Source organism: Pelmatolapia mariae, linkage group LG8 (genome assembly GCF_036321145.2).
Source record: "Pelmatolapia mariae isolate MD_Pm_ZW linkage group LG8, Pm_UMD_F_2, whole genome shotgun sequence".
Classification (NCBI taxonomy): domain Eukaryota; kingdom Metazoa; phylum Chordata; class Actinopteri; order Cichliformes; family Cichlidae; genus Pelmatolapia; species Pelmatolapia mariae.
In genome coordinates this window covers 11,637,996-11,658,166 of record NC_086234.1, presented here as the reverse complement: position 1 = coordinate 11,658,166, position 20,171 = coordinate 11,637,996, and the positions used below count along the sequence as shown (strand labels likewise).

At 39.5% G+C, this 20,171-nt stretch overlaps 1 protein-coding gene across 1 annotated transcript in view; it reads right to left on the bottom strand.

Moving 5' to 3' along the window:
• Window positions 1–20,171, bottom strand: part of LOC134633101 (carbohydrate sulfotransferase 15-like) — a 41,072-nt gene continuing 20,901 nt past the window's right edge. Inside the window, exons 2-8 of the mRNA XM_063481958.1 lie at window positions 13,381–13,986; window positions 11,682–12,021; window positions 7,842–7,982; window positions 4,018–4,174; window positions 2,621–2,777; window positions 1,064–1,211; window positions 1–513 (exon numbers count right to left, since the gene is read on the bottom strand). Coding sequence (XP_063338028.1) covers window positions 314–513; window positions 1,064–1,211; window positions 2,621–2,777; window positions 4,018–4,174; window positions 7,842–7,982; window positions 11,682–12,021; window positions 13,381–13,821 — 1,584 coding nt within the window. The 5' untranslated portion in view covers window positions 13,822–13,986 and the 3' untranslated portion in view covers window positions 1–313. The remainder of the gene's footprint in view (window positions 514–1,063; window positions 1,212–2,620; window positions 2,778–4,017; window positions 4,175–7,841; window positions 7,983–11,681; window positions 12,022–13,380; window positions 13,987–20,171) is intronic.

Below are 20,171 nucleotides of genomic sequence, written 5' to 3'. Positions count from 1 at the left end.
TTCACTATTTAATTTTTGTACATCTGGTTAAAAAAAACCAACAACAATCAGGGCCAAGAACAACTCAACTCTCTCTCACACACTCTCACACAAAACCACCACACTTGCTTGTGCTATTTTTCTATCTTTGATTCATCTCTTCATCATAACTTAAAAAAATAATTTAAATAAAAAAAACATAGATTTTTATTGTTTGTTTTTTTTAATGGGCACTTGATAGAGATGAAGTCCAAAGGAGCTGGTTGACACATCAGTGGTATTTTTTTTCTTTCTTTCTTTGTCTAAAATAACAGGAGTTGTGATGTTGGGATGTTCAGAGTTTAGAGTTATTCTCCCAGAGGAAGGAGTCATTCTGCAGCACTTTGGCCAATTTTTCATTGAACGGCGTGTAGAAGTCCCGCAGGATGTCTTTAGTGATGGGCAGCATGGGTCCTAGGTTTTTGTCAGCTGGCCTCCTGGTGTTTGACGCTGGGCTTCTTGTGATTTCTGACTCAATTTCTTTTGTCAGCGGCCCTGTGAAAAACACAGAAACATTTCTTTCACACCCCCTCGTTCTGGTCCACTTATTTTGATTTTGACACAGCACTAAACAAATGGAACAAAATAGTGAGAAAGGCAAAAGATTCTCTGGAAGGTAATCACACCTTAGATGGTGTTGGCAGCTCTTTGAAGAGCAAAGTCTGAGCTTTGGGGCAATTACACTGTGGGATAAACCAGTGAGTTCAGATAAGGAAGCTTCCACAAAGCTGGAAGGGGCTGTTTTTGGCTGTCATATTCATACACTCAAACCTGTGTGTGTGTGTGGTAAACTGTTCAGGATTACTCCTAAGTGGAGATTTTTATACTCCCGTATTCTGCATCGACAGATTTTAATCATATTGTTGCATGCCATTTTAAAGTGACATTTGTTTGATCAGCACAGGTTTTACGTTGGCGCATTTGTTTTTCTAATAATCACAATCACAGCTACACTACATATCCATATTTGTATGTATCTAGGACACTGTTTGGTACTGTACTGATCAGAGTCCCCATTACTACACTTACTCACTTGCTCACTTACCCAGGTTAAGGAACTCGAAGACTTGATGCATTGTGTATTTCCTGTTAGAGGCATGGTCTTCCAACCTTAGGACCAGAATTTGTTCCCTGCTGAAGACGGTCAGCCAGTCCATTAAGTACACAATGTATAAGCCAACTTGCAATCTGACCTGAGGGCACAGAAGAAGAAAGTCAACATGAGATAAGCAGTTCCTATGCAAGGCACTTTTTCTTAGCAAAGTGGTGCGTGCATCCTCTTCTTTAAGGAGATAAACAGGTGGAGGGAGGGAAGGCCAGAGGGAGGAAATTTTAACTGCTTTCTTTTTCGTCTTCTCCATGAATTCGGCTCGGTGATGCTAGATGCCATGTAGGCATGTAAATGTGTAGTGTTTATTATTTGAAGTGATAGAGGGAGATAAGAAAGAGGGAAACCTGCATCATCATCACAACCAAACTAAATACTTTACGGCCAAACATTATATAGTATTTCAATTTAGTTTTGCATCATAATAATGTGATTTTCCCTCTTTTGTAAAAGTGCAAATTGAAATAATCTAAAGATTTAATAATCTTTAAATTATTTTCTGGACTAAACGAGTATTTTAAAGATCGGGCTCTGGGAACACAGGATAGACGTTTCTTTTAATTTTCTGAGGTTTTATTTGAGACGTAGATTAAACCACTACACAATTCATCAACCCCAGAAATAAATGAGCACACTGATCTTTTGTGAGATCTCATCAAAGCATTTGCTCGCAGCCTAACCCTTGTTGAAATTGATTTTTGGATTCCTTTGTGACAGTTCACTGCAGAACAGTAGGTGTGCACAAAATACCTTGTCCTTTCGCCTTTTTAGCAAAAACTGAAAGGCCATTTAGAATCGATGATTACAAGCCAGCTCAGCAATTCCTTCTTTGTTAAATCAATTTGGTACAACAGTTTAGGTCAGTCGTGTTCTCATGCTGGGGTTTATTTGTTTTTTTTCCTAAGACACTAATCCAAGCTCTAAAACCTTTATCAAGAAACCACAGGCATGAGAGTCTGCTGTAGGGACAGCTGTAATGCTTCTCACATGGGCTAATAACTCTTATAGATATTTGCGGATGAACAATTAGGTCATCGCTAGAGAGCAAACATGCTCATGAAGGGCCATAAAGACTGTTGGAGAACCTCTAAATACAAGGCAGCATAAGGGGAAAGCCAAAAGAGGACAATCCTCATCCCCATCTCACACAGTCTGCCTCAGGGTGCTATGAGAAAAGCTGACCTAACACCGGCCCGGGCACTGGCTGGCACTAATACGTGGTCCATGAGTAAGAAGCAAGTTCACAGGAATGGTAAACGAGCTTTTGTAGTACACAAAGAGGCTTGAGGTGTTGAACTGCTCAGTGGTCCCACAGTGCTGCCAATCCTTTCCATTAAGTCTGTTCTGCGAACTTTAGCGTTTGCTAATGAAGCACGGACTTCTCTCCGTCTGTCTTTTCTTACTTTCTTCGTTCCCACCAGCTAATAAACTGGTCACTAAGTGCTGCTTTTCAGCGGGGCTTTGAGACAAAAGCAGGAGGCGGGGAACACTCACTGGCATGGCGTTGTTGACGGTGGTGTTGTACACACAGGAGCGCATTGTGAACTCCGTAAGGCACCCCTCAAACAACTGCAGTGACTCTGACACCTTCTCGTGGAAATCCTCTGCAGACTTATTGGCACTACCAAAGTAAAGGTAGTCAGAGTACAGCCTGCAAGACAAGAGACAAATTTGAACATGGAAAAGACACCTCATTATGTTTCAGGTTTTTGTCTTCAAGCATTTACAAGCTGTAATATTACAGATATATTTCCTCTTCTCTGGTATTTTTAATATGTCTCCTAATTAAACTGTAGACAGTCATCATATTGGTCCAGCAAGGGGAATCCCCAGTGCCTCAGCCTCCTCTGACAGCAAATTATTTTAGCTTGTTAAGCCAGCCAGATGTTTATTGAGGCTGACGCTGGTCTTGGCTCTTATCTCTGTCATCTTAGTGCTTCCATTATACTTCCGTTGTTCTCTCTTAAAATGAAAAAAGATATTTTGATTTTAATGAAGCCGCCTGATTAAGTGACGATTAAATTAATCAAAATAATTATTTGGGGTTCAATTTACTAAAAATTGCTACTCTTGTTTGCTTTCAGCCAGCCCTTGTGAAAAATTTTCTCTCTGTAATTAATTTGATCAGTCAGTAATGGGTTCCAGAGTTGACAGGCCTTTACAGAGAAACCCAGATGTCCAAATTAGGACCTACAATTTGGTATTTGTAGTTTCCAGTCAGTCTGTTAATGTTTTGTATTTAGGCTTTTTTTTAAGTCAACCAAAAATATTCACTGTGAACTCAACTCAGTTCTTAATGGTTGACTCTATGACTGAAAACATGTTTCTGCTGCCTCCTGTCAAATGAGAATGAAAGGGAATGGTGGCAACACTGATCCATATAAACTCTACGTTGCAATTTAGTTTGAAATGTAAGATCGTATAGAGGAAATGCGGTACAGGGTGTAAACAGATCTCACCTAATAAAAATGGCACAGCTAATCTAATTGAGAATGCAACTCATTTTTTCCTAGAATTGTTTCGGGGGAGAGGTTCCACGGGCCACGATTTGACAGACAGAAGCAATTACAGAGCATGCTTAGACATTCTCAGAAGTAAAAATCAACATTAACAGCGTTAAGAACCCTCCCCACCCCCGTCTAAACAGATTATCACACAGGCATTCAGCTGTAAGGTCTCCACATGTCTGATAAAGGCATCATAATGATACTTTTGTGGCAGCCTGTCTGAGTAAAAGCCAACACATCTCTTGTGACAACAGGTCTTTTGTTTCTTATGAACCTGGAAAATGTCTGTCTGTGTCAGCAGTGTAAACACTTATGATAGGGGTGCAAAGACATGCACATCAGAACTAGATCTGCATCATCGCTAGCAAAGCAGATTTCTCCCACCTTTCCACTGGATCCCTGAGCATGACAATGAAGCGGGCATCAGGCTGCAGGGCATGGATGAAGTCCTGGATAAGGAAGGGAGGCTGTCCCTTTGTTGTGTTGTCATAGAAATATACCCAAGCGTTGTTATCCCACATGGTGGATGCGCTGGCTTCTCCTGGAAAATACAGCCACAGTGCTTCAAGTAAAAACATGCACACATACACAAAAATATTGTGCAGTCACAGACACTTTTAGTTTTTAGTGTAAGGCTCATTATTTGTGTTTTTTGTATATTTTTACCAAATATACACAGTACAGGATCCCTGTTAAATTACATCAAATTACTGTTATATATGTTATCTTACACCTAATAATCTACAACAACATAAAAACATCATACTAATACACTTTTGTATTGTTATTTTAGCGTTACTATTCTTATCACCATAAACATATTTTATTGTAAAATGTTATGTTGATTGATATTTTAAAAAAAAACCAAACAGAATTTGGTATCTTGTTTGGCTTAAATGTAAACTGGCCAAATGTTATTAATAACTGAAAGTTGGGTTTTATATGGTGGACAATACAAAATAAACAGTTTGGTTATTAAGAAATAATGGGCATGTATTGGGAAAACAATTGTTGTTGTTGTTTTTGCAACTATTTTTAAGCCCATTTTCATTTTTCATTTCTGTTTTAGTTTGTCATTACCTGCAAATGATTGTCTGAGATTTAAATCGCACGTTGTTATGATTTTATCTGATTTTCAGAGATTTATTAGAACTTGAAACATACAGCCTCTAAATTAAAGCTTGAAGTAAAACATGAAAGCAAAGGTCAATAAAATGAGATGTTCTAAAGCAAGTGCTCAATGGGAGAGAGAAAAAGACAAACAGCAAAGGCAGCTAAATAGTACAATGACTGCAGTCTTCAAATCCTTGTCCAGACTGGTGCTCATACCAAGTCAGAGGACATTGCTTCTCAAACAATTTAGGACCATAAACTTTATCAAGCCAAGCTGAGAAATGATATCCTGGATTCATTAGACTGTCTGCACCTTCATTATCCTCTTATCTGTGAAGCAAAGCTGTATTTGGAAGGAACACAACAGGAGCCTTATCTGCCTCCCTTCCTCAGAAAAAAGGGACGGTAGCCAGGGCTATTTTTTTGTGATGAAAACGGAGAGAGTGAAACAGGATCACTGTTAATGCTGTTAACACCTAAAATGATACACACTGTGATCAAGTCTATTTAAAGGTCTCTGTATCCATTAAAAGGGCTTATTTTGGTCCAGAAGGAGAGGCTGTACAGGACAAACAAATGCAGGAGCCAGACTGGTCTCTCTGGTGTTTCATAGTGGCTAGGTCTTGGCTGGGGGTTGAAAAGAATCAGAAGCCCAAGATCCTGGCCATAGGCCTGCGCCGTGCTGGGCTCTCCCAGGGCATTGCGTGAATACTGAGTGGGGTTTTGCTCCCCCACACCCCTCTAACTAGGATTATTTATTTGAAATCGCAAACAAAACAGTGCAACATGCTAAGCTGCACCCAATGCAGCGAGCCAAGTGTGAAAAGCCTGTTGTTGAAAATTGAAATCAGTTTTTCTTTGCGACCGAGCAATTTCTTTGACACGGTGTTTAAGCGATGGAGGGGGAAAAAAGACAGAAACAGATAGTTGCAGAGGGGCTGGAGACAGGATATGCAGATAGAGGAAGGAGGTTTGTAAGACTTCACCACCCCACTGCGGGTATTATTGCTGTCCTGATGCACACACACATTCACACACACACGCACACAAAACAATGATTCCCTTATACAGCACTTCAGTGAAGTGGCTAAGTGAGGCAGAAGGAAGTCCAGTATTATTAAGCTGTTAGAGCCTCTCTTTAAGGCTGAGTCACTAGCTCTTTTAGAAATACCGTCCCTCACTGAAGTGAAAGTGGCTGCTACAGAGCGGCCCCATGCTTCATCCTCACTACCTGCTGCTTTAATAGTAGTTTTGTAATATTGGACACAAGATTACAAGCGAAGTTTAAAGTGAGTGTCAGGTCACCCCAGGCCCAATGCTGCAGCCCGACGAGGGCACAGAATGCTGCTGGACCACGTTCTATAGATGGATCACAACAGATACATGACCCGAGTAATTAATAAGATTCTCAGTAGAGAGTGGGGAACAATAGCTGTTCCCTGAAACAGTGAAAGAAAACAGGAAGACAGAGGTTACACTCAACAGGAAATGTTTCCGCTTCGAAAACTACCAAGAGATGCGATTAGCAAGAAGTCAGGCAATGTTTTACGCACTATCGCCTGTATCTTGTTGGCTTAGCTACCCAAAAACATGTTATTCTGACGATAATCAGTCTGTAATAGTTGGGTATTTTTTTGTGTGGGCAAATGCTGATATGCAGCTTCCTGTTATAATGTGCAACTCAGAGTTTGATTTACTGTGCTTGCATAGCACAAAAAGCGGAATATGATATTCAGTGTTTGCATTCTGCGCAATCTTAGTTCATATTAAATGCAAAATGTAGCTGGGTCACTTTGGAATATGAAGGTTTTGATGACAGTTAGATTTGAACTGGATCAACACAAGAGGTTCACAACTGTGTTATCAAGGATACGGCTAGGTACTCATTTATTGTTCATCGTTTGAATTATACCTGCTCCTATCACCTCATATTACTCACGGTGTATTTATTCAAGAGACATTTCATTTGAGAGCATCAGTTCTTGTTTTCTTGTTCAAATATTGCAACAGTCCGCTTCAAAACTTTGCCTTTGGACTCAAATAAACCACATAGATTTGTTCCTCTACTGCGCAATATTGTATGTCTGCCCTGAGACGGACTGCTGCCCGCACAGACATCTTGTCCTCTAACTGAACCTCTATATCGTTGCACTCAAGTCATTTCTGTTTGCTTGCAAAACTTCCACTTCTAAATCTCTGCTCCTGCTCCCAGCATTTTGCATAATGCGTGACAAACCAATTGCCAAGTGGTTAGTACCTATACCACATGGCTGCTAATCATCTGAGCAATGGGTACCAGGTTTTATGACCTTTCCCTGCTCTTTGGCAGTCCTTGTTAGATCCATTAAATTACTGCAATGGGACATAAACCAGGAAGGTAATGTTGCTGACATCCACTGGAGGCTGCTGTGCAGTAGGCATAGGGCAACTACAGTATATGTAGGTATTCAGTTGTGCTGACTGTTTAATTCTAAAGCTTATAATCTTCCATTGTATAACTTTTAAAGCCTTTGTTAGCAAGTTACAGTAGCACCAAGTAGAAACGACACAGAGTGAATTTTCAACCACCCGGAAATCAAACTACACTGTAAGAAAAAGTCCTAATATAAAAGTATTTTACTGTGTATTTTACAGTTTTGTTCTGTTCTTCTAGAATATCATTAAATTTACATACAGTGACTGTGATTTCACATTTCAAATGTAAATTAACGTAAAATCACTGTAATGTAATAAAACATAATTTTCTTGTTTTTTAAATGTATTTGTCTGTACATATGCATATTTAGATTGTTAAAATACATTCACAAATGTATCATGATTTCACAAATATCAAATAATTATTACTATTATTGCTGTTTAGGGCAATCGTGGCTCAAGAGTTGGCAGTTCGCTTTGTAATCAGAAGGTTGCCGGTTCGAGCCCCGGCTCGGACACTCTCGGTTGTTGTGTCCTTGGTCAAAACACTTCACCTACCACCTACTGGTGCAGAGCCCAGTTAGAAAATGCTTCAGTAAATTTTAATTCGAAGTGTTGCAATAATATATGTTATAATAGTTTCATTTCTACAAATGGGAGCTGGCTGTCATCTCACTTACCTATGATCATATTAGGTTGGCTGGATCCGCTGGTATTTGCTGTGAGGTTGCCCTGGATTTGGTAAGCAGCCTGATCAAACAAGTCCAAGTAGTCTTCCACTGGGTATCGATCATGGAAGCCCTCACTGAGACGAATGATACCTGACAGAGAAAAAGACGTTGACTTTAGGCAGGTATATTTTAGAATTTTTTGCTAAGTTATTACACTTAAAAAGCTGTTGGAGTGGATGTGTTGGCTTTAAATGGGATTCTAGAAGCAAAAGTGGGTGTGTTTTCAGTCCCGCCTTCTTGTTTCTCTACATGTGTTTCTGTGCTCACACTAAAGGGGGTCATTAGGGCTTTGTTGTTGTCCTGACTGCAGGATGACCTAATAAAATCCAAGTAAAGATCCAATCCAAATTCAGCAGGGAGTACTGTCTCTGCTCACTTTCTTGTGTTTCCAATTAAAGGCCAATGTCAAGTTAATCCTTGAAATGCAGGACTAGCAAATGTGTTTTCCATCTTAGCTGCTGTGGTGCACATTATAATTATAATTTAGTAGGCTATCGTGGAGATACGGTTTAGGACTTGGGAGTATCCATGCAGCATAAGGATAATGAGGTAACTCAGGCGGCTGTTACTTTCAGCGATGCTTTGATGGTGTCCTATTAAAACACCTTTCTTAGGAGGAAAAACATGATTAGAAAACTCAAGTAAACTCTCCAAACACCCAGTCTGCATCATTATTCATCCAGAACGGTCACACTTGTATGAGGTGTGATGGCTCTGGCGAGTCTTGCTTCAGTGCTTTTCTTTTTTTTCCCCGTCCCTGTGCTTTTTGATATGAATTAAGCATAGAGCAGTTTTCAAATAGGCTGTGTTTCTTGATGGGAACTGTACACAACAGACACATCTGCTTAAGATTCAAAATGCTCCTCTAAGAAAGTTATGTAGCACGGATCGCATCAAATCACCTTTTTACTGCATCGACCATGCAGCGCCTCGAGGGGGATCGAAATAAATAAATACAAAACAAGACCATTTGAATTCTGAGAGCTCTCAAAGGATGTCTTAAGAGAAAAGTGCTGATTAGCAGCCCGAAGTTCATGACTAGAAGGAATAGAGAGAAAGAAAGTGACAGCAAAGATGAAAGCGCGCCAAACGAGGGGGGACAGTAACTGAGGGGGACCTGTGTCCTTGGGATATAACTGCATTTGCTGCTATGCAACATCACAAGCAGCAGAAAACACGGAGCATGAGGCAGACAAATTAAGGCAAACAACTCATCCACAACCCACAGCTTTACGAGCTTCAAATAATTATCAACTCAAACTAAACCCAACACATTAAAATAAGTATTGCATGCAGACTGATCAATCCACCAATTAGGTTTTGTGAGTCTCGAAAGGATTAGGGGCATAGTCAGCAACTGGATAAACTTCAAAGGGATAGATTTGGCTGTGACACTTAAGCCTCTTTTGATATTTGTGGTGAGAATTTGGATGATTTTTTTTCCAAAGATTGTGGCCAATACTGTATGTAGTGCCCTTAACAAGGAGTACACCAAAGCCATGAGTGAAATTATTCAAATCATTAAGTAACCTTTAGACAGACAGCTGCTGGAAAAATAAAATGTCAAATCAGTCATTGTTGAGCAGAAGAATAGCCCCCATCCCCAGAAATCACGGTAAAAATTGAGCGCTTGTATTGCACTCGTGTTATAGCGTAGCTTCATTTACTAAAAGATAATTATGAAATAATCTGAGCACTGCATATACAAAATTCAGTATAAAGCTGTTGTCTTATTGACTTTTGATTTTGAAATCAGAACTGAAAACAGAGCCATCGGTCAAAAGGCAGATCGTTGCCCTACAGTTTAACTGCTGGGCTTTGTATTTCTTTATTTCAGGCACACATTAGTCACACACACGCACTGACTTACTCACTGATGTCCGCATCCTGGGCTGATGAAGAATTTCCATTATTCATGAGTCCTAATGACTCTTTCAATATCAAAGGGAAACAAAAAAACACATAGGTATGATGATCTGCTTATTACTACAAGCCTTATTATCAGCTAAATTTGTAATTAAAAATATTTCAGATGTAAGAGGAAATAGAGTAAAGCCTTCGTGGTGTCAAAAATCACTAAATCAAACCAAACAAGCAATTTAACATTAAACTTAAGGGTGTCCAGAGGGTTTTCTTCTCACATGAGGTGCATTCAGTCTCACTCCCGGGTCTTGCGTAGCTTTTAATCCCATCTGTGATGGTGTGGTGGTTCTTTTTACATCACAGATGCTCGTGGAGGAAGAACACCACAATGTCAGCCACACTGTTAGAACTGCCATACGACCCAGATGTCTGCTGCGAGGCGGCTCTTACTTCTTGACGCACAGGGTTTTCTCTTTGTTTGTGCAAATGACTTGTTCGAGTTACCACCTGTTCAAACGCCTTGAGTGCCAAAATTGTAAGCCGGAATTTTGGCAGTAATTTGTGTGTGTCTAAACAAACAAGCCAATATATTAACAGATAGTGTTAAACTCTCCATGAAATTGGCCAGTATTTTCACTATTTATCCATTATTTATTCAATATTCTATCCAATAAGAAGTAACAACTTTAATTGCCTTTATGCAACAGCTCTATCATAAAATGAAAAGATTTGTTGTATAATTAAATAAACCTATAATTGCTCTGTTACTCTTTTCAAGGAAAGTATAAAATTCAAATTTATGCACAGTGGGAACAGCCCAAATGATGCACCTAGAAGCTGAGGGAAGCAAATTTCACGGTAGAGAGATGTGTCGCAAGGAGTGACTGCAACATTAACGTGCTAAACAAGTGCAAAATAACAGCATGCGTGGGTTCAGTGTGTCTGAAGAAGCTTCGGTTGTTTTTATGTTCCTTTCAAGTGCTTTCTACCACAGAGAAAAGTCTATGTCACAGATGACAGTAAAGTACAGTTAATCTAGATCCTTCTGCGTATAGTTCTAGTCGAGCTGTTAATGAGCTTTGTTAGCACATAAGCTTAACCACACATACCAAGATGAGAAAGTTGCACTGGTAAGAGTCTAATGAAGGTGTAAAAGTATGCAGGAGGGGAACAGGGAATGGTTATAATTCAAATTGCTGCATAAAGATTGTAAATATACAATTAGGGATGTTGATCTGGGTCAACTCTCAGGCAGAAAATTAGCAGTTTCTGTTAATTGTAGTGCTTTTGTTTTGAGTATTAATTTCCCTGAAATTATACTGTAATTGCACTGGGAAAAGCTTTTATAGCACCTTTCTTCTTAATTTTGAGCACTGAAAGCGCTTTCTACTATAAGTCTCATTCACCCAGTGACACACACATTCATACAGTGCTTTTATCTATGCCTAAGCACTTTTATCTAACATTCACACAAACATCAGGGGCATCAGGGTTCAGTATCTTGCCCAAGGTTACTTGGGAATATATAATATACTAATATAGATACATAAGATACTGGACAGCCGGGGTAGAAATTGGTAGAAAACCCAAGACAGCCGGAAACTGAACTATATGGATCAGAAATGTAAAAATAAATACATAAATGTGTATTTGTTTCAGAAAAGTCTTACTCTAACATTGTTGTCAGTCAATACCCAAAGAACTCAAATTACCTACTAAAATATGCAGAAACTGTGCAATTCACACATCTAACAATATGATGATAGTTATAGTATAGACAATTTCAATATTATGTCACTTAGTGGTTTTGTGGGGTCCACTGAGGCTATTTCACTGCCAAAATAATGACAGTGACTTGAGCTTAGCATATGTCATGGTCCCAGGCTGGGCTCCCGTACCGCTCAAAATTACGTGTTCCTTACTCACCAAAACGTTTGCGGGTCCACCAGTGTGGCTCTTTGAAAGTTGTGAACTTGACGTCCGGGTGCAGCTTTAGTCTATCATACAGGTCTGTTGTGCCGCACTTTGGCTGACCAATGATATAGAAATAAGGAAGGCACCGCATGCGGTAGAGTTTCCTGTTGTGATGAAGCAAATGTTCATGGAAAGTGTTCCTCAAGTGCTGGAAAACTGTTCTGAAGCGCCGCGAATAGCGTCCATATAAGTTTGTCCTGTATGGGTCGGAAGTGATATTCCCAGTGTATTCCTCATACCAGCAGGGGTTCTTGACACCAGGCAGAAATTTGCGAGGGATAACAGAAAACATCTGTAAATGCAGAGAAAGCAGGTTGCATCAGTCTGTTTAGCCATTTAGACATTTCACGCAAAACTTTTTGTAAACTCTCAATTATCATCGCACGGTAGAAGATCAATATGTTGGGGGGTTTTTTTGTATAGCCTACAGACCATTATTTTGGTGGGACTAGGCAAGCACTGTGTGCGTTCATGACAAGTTTGTGCAGCTAGAATGTGGTCTCTGGCAGGTCAGACTTATAATAAATTGGAAACACAAGCAAGTGGCTTCATGCTAAATTTGTTGAGCAATGTTCCAATAAACACCAGCACACTCTATCATATCTGTACTGCTGATGCTCAGCCACATGCTCCAGCCATTCATACCTTTTTCCTTGTTCTGGAGGCTTTTTTGCATTCAGTCTGGTCTTGAACAGTTAAAACGAACATTAGCTGAATTGAGTTTGAGGGACTGATTTGGCCAGACGGGAACATTACAATTTGTGGCCATAAAAACAATCTAACTCAAATCCATTACCCACCCTCACACTCACAAAAAGAGCTTCAAATTCATTGTTGAGTAAGTGTGGAGGTGCAAACTCACAACCTTCATTCTGGTAATCTTGTAACCAGATTAACCTCTAATCTCATCTCACACTTTCTGGTAGCACTATACATGAGCATGCATGCATTCATTCACATTGTTAAGATGTTATTTTTTTCTTTTTGTTGATGAAAGACAGCAAATAATCACGTCACTCTGACTTGCTTGCACTTTGTAAGACGTGGCTACTTTAAGGACAATTAATGCCGGATCCGTCCACAGATGCAGTATTGATTGTCCTGCAGCCACTCTCTCCAATTCATTAGGTTGTTCAATAAGAAATTAGTTATATTGCAAATAGCCCAAGCACAAGCCATTATCATTACGATTAGCAATTAATTGAACTAAGCTTTGAGGTGAGACGGACAGTAAGAAAGCCTCAAGGCCAACATGCTGAAGGACCTCGGGATGGCTTTGAGCTTAAGGGGAGCTATGTAATTATCTGGTTCGGCATAAAGAGTTATAGAAGGATTTCAGTACAGGTTTATCTCTTTTTGAATTAAATTAGACACTGTAGCCAGTGGGGAATTACACCAGAGTAGCCGTATTCAGCCCTGGGTAGACAGCATGTAGGCAGGAATGCTGATTTCAATCACCTTTTCAACACATTTAATTATAGCACAAGGTTCTTCAGGCTGATTAAAGGAGTAATATAAATAGTTATATAGTACTGAAGTATGAATTTAATCAGTTTTAAATAAATCAATTTTGTGATAGCATTTGATATTCAAAGCCAAAGTCCATGCGTTAAATTGGAAAAAGAAGATATAGAATAATTTGGATACTCACATGTGGCTCACTCTTAACCAGTGCTTTAAGCTCCGGAAGCTGTCTACTGCTCTGAAACTCCACCTTAGATGCAATGGATTTGACCACCATTTTAATATGTATGTAATCCTTGACTGAGGAGAGATTAAAGGTTAAAGGTCCTGGGCTGACTAGGCTGCTGAAGTGATAGGGAGAAGGGGTGAGGAGAAGGCCCTTTTTGTCCCCAGTCAGAATGTATGAAGCCGTGATGAGGAACATGACAGCCAGGCCAAACAGGAAGCTGTAGACACGGATCTTTCGGAACCACCCCAGGTTGCTCCATCGTCTTGGTAGATCCCGTTTTACCTCCAGAATTGCAAACAGGTTCATAGGTGTTTCATCCACCTGCAGGAGTAGCGGTCTCTTGCGGTAGTCCTCCACCGTGGAGCCCAGCAGGCTGTACTTGTAGTCCATGTGTGTCATGATGTCCACAGCCTGTGAGTCCCGGGCGTCCCAGCTCAAACACAGGGAGGTGTTATGGAGCAGGAGCCTTTCAGACAGGATGTTTTGAGATGGGTAAATAGCCAGTAGTTGATATCCATAATGGGTTATGGAGAACAGCCCACCTCATCCACTGACTTCTGTTAACTAAATGGAGAGAGACAGAGAAAGAAAGAAAACTGAGTGAGATGACTAGGAGTCAACATTATCTCACTGTTTTCATTATCTGGCTGAAATATTATAAAAGAGCAGAATTATTATAAAAAAAACAACCCTCATTTAAACCTCTCTGATTGTGCGAAATTGTTATGTTGCTATATGAATATGAAGAAAATATAAAATTGCAGCAGCTCACAAAATGTCAACATTTCTACCTCAACAAAGCGGTATAATCATGAGAAAAATGTAACTAATTGGAATGACTTCTTAAACTTCCTGTTTCAATCAGACATTACAGCAGCACTCTACTCATGGTCCATCCTCCCATCCTTCCTGTGCATTGGAATCACAATATGGAAGAAACGATAAGGATGAGAGAGACATTCAGCCCAGAAACTATGAGGCTGCGTGTCAGACTCTCACGGGGAGAGACATGGATATAAGAGATACGCAGCCGGGCCTGGACCACAGGAGGGATTATATTATCAGAAAATAGTATTCCTCACTGTGAAGTCACTTGAATCAACACTTGCCTGCAGATAAAAAAGAACGCCAATGTCTAAAGGGTGAAAGAAATGTTGATCTTTAAAGATAATGCTCTCGCAGTACTACCTTCTGGTTTTATCCTTGAGGTTTTCTTTGTGTCTAAAGGTAAGCCATAATGATTTGCTCTGAACAAAATACAGCAGGATGACAAAAAGGATACTTTTTAAAAGGATGAGCAGAATGATTTTATAGCTGAAGGCTTTGGAAATGTTTCCCATCTTCACACTTGGAGCTGCATATATATATATGTATATATATATATATATATATCATACCCATGCAGTTGAAGCTGATGTATGCCATACCTGCTCTTGCTCGCATACATCATAAGATAAGGGCACCGTGGAAGTGAGTCATTGCTCGTCCTCGCAGCTGCTGATATTGTCTACCCCCAGCTACCCATTGCAGCTCTGTATTCCAGCAGCTTGCAGGCAAAGCTGATAAGAAGATGGAGTGACTGCCTCCCTGCTCAAGCAATGTCATTTACCCCCCGCTGGGCCATCAGGTTCACCCCACAGCAACAGTCTTTCTAGGAAACAGGTGTCGAAATAACATGCTCTGCTCTGAAAAGGCTCCTTTCCAACCTACAAGAAGTTCACCTGACAGTACCTTCAGTTTGAAAAAGAAAGACGCAGATGTAAAATATGTTTTTGCTTTACGCCAGCAGAATAATGGATCTTAATTGATAGCTTCTTCAGTTAAAGGATAGTACACTGTAATCACAGCACTAAAGTTAGGATGACATTTACAGAATTAGACCTAACAAGCCCACTGATTACTGTTGATGAGCATATCACTCTTCTGTATCACTCTTCTGTTCTGTTCCTTTATCAGTCAATGGGGAGTCATGGCAAAGACTACAAGGATGAAGGCAAAGAAAAATGGTGCATGAGGGTTACATATGAAGAGAGATCGAGACAGGTAAAAAGACAGATGGATGGAAAATGCAAAGGCAAATAAGGGACGGTGTCATTGACACAACAATGTCACTCTCAAGGGAAGTTGCATCTAAATCAATCAGTCAGCAAGCTGTAGCAGTGGGTGACTGGCAGCTTGACAGATCTCCTATACTCATAAAGCAAATATGTTGCTCCTGTCCATCACATATGATGAAATAGCTTAACTGGAACTGAAATATGTGTAGAGGGCAGTGGACAAAGAGAACGCAAAGTTGCATCATGTACCTTTTTCAGCTGATAAACCTTCAAATATGTAATAATTAAAGTGTGGATTTGAAGACTTTCTGCACTGAAGGACACCCGTCACATTCATTTTTCCACCTTTAGCATCCTTAATGCCTCTGAACACTGCCTGTAAGAAAGTAGCTGAAAAGTTTTTTTGCAACTAAGTTAAAGCATTAGTAATAATTCTTTCAATAATGTGTAATTAATCTATATTAAGCATTAATAAGGCAAATATTTTAAAAGAAAAAATCTCAAACTGTTGTCTGGCCACTAGCTATTCAGTTCAATTCTTCCTATTAAATTCAAGTGTACTGATACTGTATTGCACCAACAACAAAAGTCAACCCAACAACATTAAGGAGGAAACACAAAAATCTAGGTATAGTTTTACTGCTGATATAATCGGCTGATATCTATCTGTACTGACATCTATAAATAAGAGAAACACCCTTCAATCATCAATATTATTATGGGTGTTGACTTTGCATAGTTTGTTCACCAGGCGCTCACCAGCTTCCCTTGGCAGCACACATGTTTGAAATGCCACAGACACAACAACCAGCTGATCTGAGGAGAATCGCGTGAAGCATAAATAAAAAAAAACTACAAATAAATATTATGGAAATCTGTTTATGTTTCATGTCTTTAAAAGAAGAAGAAAAATGGCATAAGAAATATTGGATTTCTTTTTAAATTGACAAATATTGGTATCTGTCCTAAGAGTCCTATTGATCAGGCTCCAATGCCCTGCAGTTTGTGAGTAGTGAGAATAAACCTCTTTTGAAGAAAGAAATCTCATCTGTAAATATGTAAATTATGTATTTAGTCTTTACTCAAATGTAATGCAAATGACTGTGTGTTTTTTAAAGATAAAACTTGATATCAGACTAGGCTGAGATGTTTTAGCTATGAATAAAAAAAAAAATTGTGTGCACACTCAAATCTGAATAGAACAGATTTGAGTGCAATATAGTATAAAACCATTTGTGTGCGTGTTCTAGTATAAAACCTGTTGAAAAGCTCTTTGTGTGTGCATCAGTACTTCATTTTCAGGTCTTTTTCAAACAACAGAATAATAAAACTGGATAAATTTGATAATACGATTTCTTGCTTTGTAAAATTATTAGTGATCACTAAATGCTTAATAAATTATTATCGCACAATCAATACCACCAGTAGTTTCAGATTTTATTAGAAATTGGCACTGAGAAATGAAATATCACTCATGTAGGGAGACCGCAGGTCAGAAAACTGGTTTGGCTGGAGAGATCAAACACATAACCACGCAGATAACTCAAATTCATAATAACTGTAATTAACTTTGAATACATAAGCCTCAGTAGTAGTGGTGTGCGTGCTGCGCTGACGGCTCCTTCCCTGTGTGGTACAAATGGAATTGGCCACAGTCTTAATAACTCATGAAAGGGAGGCCTCTCCATACTATCTACCCTGTCATTTAGGGACATATCAGCACAGCCAATCAGGCTGATTTGTTTAAAGTCTGCTGTCTGCTTTCCTCCAAGCTTCCCATCCCGGCTCTGGAAAAAAAACAGCCCTCCTCACACCAGCAGTTAATTGCTATTCTCTTTTGTACTTTCCCTTCTTTCACAAACAATTATTTTCTTTGTGTTTATTTCTGTCAATACAAAAATGTTTCTTTGTGTGAAAAGCCGCTGTGTGTAACTCATTTTTTGACCAATCTGAATCTATTGTTGGCAATCACTATCCCGCTATTGGCTGTAGCAAATCAAATTTAAACAGGCTATGCTACAGCTTTTCTAATGTTCTGAAGATGAAAATTTGCTTTCTTTGGCATTGATTTTGCACACAAAAAAAATGGAAAAGTGGTGACACAAAAGCAACATGTCCATGCGTTTTGGTCTCGTTCTTAGAGAAAGCGAATGACAAAAACACTCAACAGCCCTTTAACCATTCATTGCTCAAACCACAGCAAGGGATTATTGTTATACCTGGCTGGAGAAACAGTCTGTGTAGCAGAGAGTGCACTGTCCTACTTCCTCAGCTCTCTGATATTTCAAATGGTGGAAATTAATTGCTGGCCTGCTGATGGGCCGTCTTTGTTTTGATTCAAAGCAAACCAGTAGTGCTTTCTCAGGCTACGGAGAACTCACAGGAAACGTTTAAAATACCAGGCAATGAATGTCTTCATTTTTGACTCATGGAGAAGATTAAAAGGTCTTGTTTCTACTGGGTTTAGCACTAAATGCTTTCTCTTTGAAACATTGTGCAAGAAACTCTTGAAGATGTTCCGCAAGATAACTTGGCCGAGTATATGTTTGTGTCCTCTTGTGTCTCCGGGTGTTCTTAAAATGTCAGACTATCTTTTAATATTCAGTGCTGTTTACACTGCATGATAGCTAAAACTTCACTTATCTGGAGAAGCAACAGGCAGATTAGAAGTTGCACTCGTGGCTGGAATGCAGTGAAGCGAAATGCTATATGAGGTTTTGCACAGGGTCAGTTGATAAGCTCAGGCGAGCTCGATTCATATCACCAGAAAGACTCAATGAAAAATTGTTGAATCCTCAAGCATTTATTAGTCACCGGAAACTCAATCCATAATCATGTGTTCAATCAGAAATGTGGGTGATAAAGGAATAAATCAAGATAGAAGGAAGAAAGCAAACATTTATATTCTCTTGTAGTGTTGGTCCTTATATAATCTCCCTATATAATACTGTGATATCTGTGACAGTAGTAAATGTAGAATTACCGCCTCTGCCAACAAGTCAAGTTGCATTTTACAACCATGTAAATCCAAACATACATGTAAAGATGGCTTCAAAGACATGTAATACATGGGCACCGAATATTAGTTTCACAAATTCGAAATGATGAAAAATCTGGACATTTCTTCCACTTCTGTTCTGAGGCTATGGTGAATAATGATGCACTAAAGTTGACCTTTGAACATAGCTCCAGGGCTCGGTTGTGGGACACAAGCCACTGTACTCCTACTGCCGATCCCAAGTCTGGATACATTGGGAGCCTGGTGTCAGGCAGATCATCTCTAAACAGAGCAACCAAAATAAAGAAAAGGAAGTAATGTTCACCTTTGAATCTGTGGCTTATAAAATATTATCCATCATCATTGAATCACATAGATTTTCCAGTGAACATGGCATAAATGAGTTGTCATTTGTCCTGTCTTCTTCCTGCTAAAAGGGAGTTTTTCCTTCCCACTGTCACCAAATGCTTCCTCATAGAGGCTCATTTGACTGTTGGGGTTTGTTCTGTATTATTCTAGGGTCTTTACCTTACAATATAAAGTGCCTTCAGGTAGGGCTGCACGATTAATCGTTAGAAAATCGCGATCTCGATTCATACTTATGTGCGATCTCATTTCCAAATGACAACGATTTAAAAAAAAAAAAAAGACGACGACGATTGTACCGCATGATCCGGGACGTAATCTGCATGAAAACAAGCGCTCCCTCTTCCTGCTCAACAAATGACAAGGGCGGAGCCTTATACCACGTGATACAGAAGCTATGCCGTGATGCTCAAATTGGCAGGGAAAAAACAACGGAGAACACGTTAGGGATGACGAGAAAGTGACAGGAGAAAATTCGTCCCGGTCAACCACCCAAACATCAATAACAGGAACCTTATACAGCGCTTCCCTATACACGTCGAACTCCCGCAGGCACAAAGAAATTACGGAGGCTATTACTTCTCACCTGACCAAAGATATATCAACACTGTGCAAAACGAGGGATTTAGGAAAATGATCAACACCCTAGACAAACGCTACACAGTGCCGTCCCGCAACTATTTTTCTATTATTGCACTACCTGCTCTATGCACGCAGTGTCGAGCAACGGTGGAGACGGAATTTCAAGCAGTACAACATTTTGCGGCAACCACAAAATGTGAGGCATTTATTGTTTTTATGTTTATTTATTGTTTTATGTTCAGTTTCAACTATTACGAAGTTGATGTGCAGTTAATAAGTGCAATAAATATTTATATTGGAAAAGAAAATCGTGAGAGAATCGTGATCTCAATTCTAAGCAAAAAAATCGTGATTCTCATTTTATGCAAAATCGTGCAGCCCTACCTTCAGGTGACTTGTTGTGATTCGGTGCTATATAAACAAAAACTAAATTGAACACAATCACACCAAGTGTGACGTGTGTATTTTATGAGGCTTTTTTGGGGTTACTATGGGCACCAAAATCTAATCAGTTCAGCATTGTGAAAGGTTGTTGCAGATCTAAAGAACATTTAGAAGCTATCAACAATATCTCAAATTTATTAGAATGGATGGACTAATGAATGGATGGCAGAGTAATGTACAGTCCCAAAACAATCCCAAAGACATAATGCCTCTAGCCATGGCCATCGACAGCATGGAGGTATAAAAATAGATGAACATAAGTGGAATATGACAATACCATAAAAATGAAATCTACTGCCAGC